Genomic DNA, 6,000 nt, shown 5'->3' on the forward strand with positions numbered 1-6,000 from the left:
TGTGTGGCTGTTGGGCAGGGTTGGGACTTGATGTTGAGGAATCCTTGGTTAGAGATGTTGTACTATCTATAAAATAAGAGTTTAACTGTATTGCAGTTATTTTTTGGGGGGGGTTATCGGGAGAGGGGTTTGGGTTTAATTTTTGGATAGGATGCAAGACTTCTTTAATAGATGTCCAATATTTTTGAGTTGTTTAGTATTACTGTGAAAGTTATTATACTATAGTTTTTTTTTCATTTATTTGCTTTTTAGTAAGATTGTGAAGTATTCTGTAGTTTTCAAGATATTGAAGTGTTTTATATTTTTGCTATTCTTTCCATGCCTGTTATCTGTCCTGCTTTAGCATTCCACTCTTTTTGGATAGCTAAATTGCATTATTTGTTTTCAGTCTTTCCCTTCTAGAGGGTGCAAGGCTGTTTAGGATATTAAGAAAAGTTGTATTCAATTCAAGTTGCAGCATTGTCTAAGGGGAGGATTTTTAGGAAGTTCCAGTTAATAGATGATAGTGTAGTAATGGACATTTCTGGGTTAAACTTGGAAAGATTCCTTGTTGTTTTATAAATATGCCATTTGACTGGATGTGTGAGGTGTCTAGTCATGTAGATTGGGAGATGATCACTACAAGAGTCTGACATTGTACCTGTGATGGAGCATTTGCTAGTGTCTGATACTAGGATCCAGTCTCATGGAGAATTTGATGTATTGCTATAATGTTTGGGGCTATTAATTAGTTGTATGAAACCGCGCATCACAAAAGTTCATGCTATATGTAGGGAAGTTAGTTTGTGTCCAACCAATTGACATTCACATCACCTAGTATTTTTTTTTTCTTGTGGCAATGTTATGGATGTGCAATGTAGCATATCTTCCATTATAGCTGTATTGTTGCCAGAAGGGATATAAAGGACAGTATTACATATTTGCTTACAGTTATTTATTTTGAAGAAAGTAATCCGAAACTCTGTTGAACTGAATTTTGGTGTATTGGAAAGGTGGTAGTTGGGAAATATTAAAACAATACCACCACCTTTCCTCTTTATACATCATTTATGCTGGGTTTAAGCCAAGTTTGTCACAGTGAGGAAATCGGACTTATCTTTGGTAATCCGGGCATGTAGTTCAACAACTTTATTTCTTGTATTTCTAGCATTTATTGCAGCAAAAATTAGATCACTAGGGTTGGCAACTGGCTGAAAAATTAGATCACTAGGGTTGACAATTGGCTGTTGTTTTACAGGTGTGTGTGGAAGAATCATCATCTTTGTGTTCATTGTGATAGGTGGGGGCAGGATTAGGGCGTATATCTCCTTGTAGAAGGATTTCAGTGTATTGGGGAATTATGGATAGTTATATTTTGGAGAGGATTCTTGCACTTCATTTTGTTTTAGTTTGAGCTGAAGTGCAATTAATCAGCCTATATTTGGAATAAATGTGAGGAGCAATATTAGATAGGTTTGGTGCAAAGTTTGGAGAGTGCAGAGAAGGAAGTATGGATAGGATGGAGTTGGAGAGATGTTGAGAGATATCATTGAGTCATGGTAGGATTAAAGGTGGCTTAGCAGGAGGAGAATGGAATATAAACTGAAGAGTAGCATAATTAAGTACAGGAATTTATTTTATAGATGTCAGGTAGTGGGGAAGTAGCAATGAAGAAGGAAACAAGAAGTTGCAGGCAGTAGGAGGTTCAGTAATGGATTATGAAAGCTGGAAGAGGATAGGTAAGGAGAAAACTATTTTCTATAAAAGAATAGAGGTAGGTTCACCTGGTTTCTTCTCTGGAGTGTAAGGAATAGAGGGGTATTAAAGGCTAGAGTATAATAATGTAGTCAAAATAAGTGAGGGTTTATTTGGGAAAAGAAAAAGATACAATGTGGAATAGGTAGATACTATTGGGGAGGGTTGTGATTATAAATGGATATAATGCAAAGCTTTATGGGAGGGAGAAGGATGGTTGGGAATGGGGTTAAAAATTTAATAGAAATGGGGAGGTAGGAAACGGGAAGTAGGAAACAAGAAACAGAAGTGTATGTATAGAAGTAGTAAGGTCATTTGGGGAGGGTTTTGGAATAAGAGTCACAAATGAAATGTGATTCTAGAAAGTATTTTATAATAGATAAAAGCGGGGTCAGGTGGAAACTGGGGGTAGGGTAGGGGAATGAAAAGAAGCCGAGCAGGCTTCCCACCCTAAGGTCAATTTATAACTGAGATCAGTCAGTTTATAGCCAGAATAAAGCAATTGACAAAGAGATGCAAGTAAAATGGGTCAGCTGTCATTTTCCTGAGATTAAATAACTGGCATGCGCAATATAGTTTACTTTTCAAGCAAAAGGGGATAGCAGCCAACTTAATAAGAGATCCATAGAGTGCATGGACTACATCACAGAGCTGTTAGTCACAGAGCAGGTATGTATTTAAGTGACTGAAGTTAATAAGCAGCACGGTTCTTCATGATAAGTGCTTGCATTAAACACTGACAAAATTGTCTGTAAATATGTAGGTGTAGGACCTTGTGGCAGAGCTCCTCCAATATCAAGATCAGGTGTAGTGACCGCAGGCTCTGCTCTGTATGAAGGAAGATAGTGCTGGAGTATAAGGGCGACAACACAGTCTTGAGGTTACATTTTTTTTTCTTAGGAGGGAGGTGTGTTCATGCTGGAGATCTGGATGAGGAGAGGCATCATGAGGTTGGGGATGGAACCAGGTAGCATGGAAAGCTGTGGGTGCTGAGTGCTCCTGATACCTCTGGCTTATAGACCCATTGCTTACTGAAGATGGACACACTTCTTACAGATCTAGTGTTATGATAAGTACACAACTTTTGCTTCCATTTTAGACAGGTGAAAAGATGCGACTAACACCGTTTTAGTTCACCTATGTTTCTTATAACCTACTACATGAAACTTTAATATTGTCTTAGTTAATTTTGTTATATGGAACATCTGTATGTTTTTATTACTCCAATCACATGTGGACTAGCCATTATCCAATGGGACTGGAGCCCCATCTAGTCCTTTTTAGTTGTCTTCCACCTGTAATTGACTTATATGTGCAAGACCGAATATTACCTATCTATAGCACTAGAAGTAAAGTCATTACTACTCTCTTTCATTGCCTGGTCAGTGACAGTGTATTAATTGTATCAGAGACTTCTTCACTTTTTCATTCTGCTTTTTTCTTGTGACTTCTTCTGTTGATATCCAGTGCTAGAAGCGTGTCAGTTTGCACTTCATATGTTACAGAACTATCTTCTGCTTCTGCTGTCATGGATTCATTTTGTACCACTTTATGCATAGCCCTTTGCAGTGCAGTGAGTACTTCCTGGGTCCATCATTTGTTGTTAGCTTTTATCCACTGATCTGCATAGTCTGATTTGTGCCATCCTGATGTGAGACAGCATCTAGATCGAAAAGCACTCTAGCTGCTGTTGCCGTGAAAGGCTGAGAAATGATGCCTCATATTAAACTGTTATTTGGAAGGGGAAGGAGCAGATAGGGTGGACATTGCATTTTTCACCTCCTCACTGGTGGTGAAAGACGTGTCCTGATGTCAGCTTTTACCTTCCTCTCACCACAGTTGTGTATGCACACACACAATATAAATGTGCATTAGTTTCATAGGGATCTAGATTACAGTATGGATCCTCAAAACAACCAAGTTTGGGCCACTATATCTCAGGAAGTAAAGGTCATAGTACATGAGCATGAGTACACAGTGACGTAGAGTGTAATTAGGTGAGCGTAATTAGGAGTGCAGTGTGAGGAACTGTGGCAATTTTATAAATAAGAAATGTTGCAGGTGGCTGCCCCAGCCTCTGTAGTTCTGTGTGAGAGGCTTTGCCACCCCCCACTTTAGTAGTCTCTCCTGAGATCAGTACAACATAGAGGAAGAGTGATCACCAATGAGCAATGCACAGCCTGTCTGTCTCTTTTTTTCCCCAGGAGACTGTTATTTCAGCAACTCACAGCACAAAACCATATGACACTTATTATTTTTCTTCTGTATAAATAGAGCTCGGAGACAATGACCAGCTAAATAATAAGCTGTTATGCTTATGCAACTTTAATACAAACTAATTTTATCCAGGTATCTTCCTTGAAAATTTCATGGAGCATCTTTGGGCAGTGGGAATGATGCCCTTAATCCTCCGTTATAAATGTAGAACTGTCATAGGGTGTTCATTCCTTTACCTTCAAACGTGGCCTTTTGTTGTTGACTGTTGTTGAACCTACATGGCTGCCTTAATAAATGGAAATAAAACTGTTGATCCTCTGTTTGGGTGAGGCTTTACACTCCTAAATGTGAAGTTGTTTGGGAAACCACTAGCATATTTAGACTGTACTTTGTTTTCTTCTTTGCAAGCACATATGCTGTAATCTGCCTATGAATGTTACTGTTGTGTTAGACACTGAATTATTGCATATAGACGATCATCTGGGAGGTGATGATTAACAAAAACAAAGACCTTATCTGTTTAAAGGAATTGCTGGATCTTGCAAGGAAGAGTGGCCCTGATTTGGTGGTGAAACGCACATACCCCCCGCCTTTATGTCAGCTAGAAGAAAAAGAGAGGCGAACTCAAAGGCGGTACCTGAAAATAGTGAGAGACGTCAAAGAAGAATGTGGCGACAGTGCACTCTCTTCTGACGAAGAAGGTTGGTAGCCCTACTCTGGCTTGTGTTCTTGACCTAATTAAACCTTTTTAATATACTGACCATTTTTCATGAAGCCCCAAGCTGCTGTTTGTGGCTTTTTTACTTACTGTATATAAATAGCTGTATTAGCAAAATGGTGTGACATACAGTCACAACATCTTTACATTGAGCTGTTCAGTTGAAAGGTGAAGCTACGTCTTGGAATATAATGAAAAAAAAATTTTAATGTCACTTTTTAAGCCACAGCTTAAAAAAATGCCAGTTTTATACAGCGATTCATATTTCTTTCAGATCAAAAGTCACAACCGGTACTGTGTTTTGATAGTTTTTATATTTGTTATTTTGCAAAAAACTGATAATTGCACTTTCATTTTAAACTGAATGTTTTGCAAATGTTGCAGTTTGTAAGTTTCTGGTGGTCATTCTGTCCCAATTTTGACTATACATGCAACTGTTTATTTTTCTGTATTGCTTCCAGGTATTTTTATATAATTTTTCAGAGCAAAGCAAACAAATGAGCATGTTATATTTTGTTGTAACATTTAAAATGATAGTATCACTTTTTTGAGAATTAATAAGAACATACCAGTGATGTGGTTTACATATGTACTGAATACAACTACAGGAAAAAAGGCAGATTTGCACATTTTTGTACCTCATGGCTAACAAGAGAGCAGCCATATGGCTACACAGACCTTCCCGTGTACCTAGTAGCATAGGACAATGTCTCTGAAGCATTTTAAATAAAATTTGTAGCAAAATTTTCAGAAGCTTGTCATGACTTTCCGATACAAAACACAGTTTGTGATTTCAAATATAAAGATGAGAACTTTATCCTCATTCGTGTAATATGCCCCTAGATAATGAATTGAAATTTAGTAGAGTGAGATACTTAATTCTAGTGACAGAAAACTTCATGATTTCCGAGGAACATATATGGTGTTTACTTCTGATATGATGACAGCACAGGACAGGTATATTCTGGATAGCCTTCATCTTGCGTAGAAGTTATATAGAACCACAGTGGAAATAGTGATGCAACACAACATATTTATTAAACAACCAACAAAGGACGTACACCAAAAGTGCTAAATACAAAGATGATTACCACAGAGGAAAAGAGCAACATCTAATAACTAATTTATTACAGCAGTACCTGAGAGTTTTCGTTCTGATGGTTGCCGAACTTCATCAAAGTACATGAACATTTTGTTTATGTCTATAAAGCAGTATATTTCACTACCTGTGTACAAAATGAGATTTATTGGTCCCATATTGAGAGTTCTTTGTAAAATTGTCTGAGAAGTACATTTGAGTACTCTTTTGTAAAAGACATGCAAGTTAAAAC

General features: G+C 37.5%; 1 protein-coding gene across 1 annotated transcript in view; it reads left to right on the top strand.

The window, feature by feature from the left end:
* Positions 1-6,000, top strand: part of NFRKB (nuclear factor related to kappaB binding protein) — a gene marked incomplete in the record, with an annotated part of 1,477,031 nt that overhangs the window by 182,177 nt on the left and 1,288,854 nt on the right. Inside the window, 1 exon segment of the mRNA XM_044081086.1 lies at positions 4,478-4,652. Within this exon segment, the coding sequence (XP_043937021.1) occupies positions 4,478-4,652 (175 nt within the window).

The sequence above is a fragment of the Protopterus annectens genome, chromosome 8.part0 (assembly GCF_019279795.1).
Source record: "Protopterus annectens isolate FY-2018-M chromosome 8.part0, PAN1.0, whole genome shotgun sequence".
In the NCBI taxonomy this organism is placed as follows: domain Eukaryota; kingdom Metazoa; phylum Chordata; order Ceratodontiformes; family Protopteridae; genus Protopterus; species Protopterus annectens.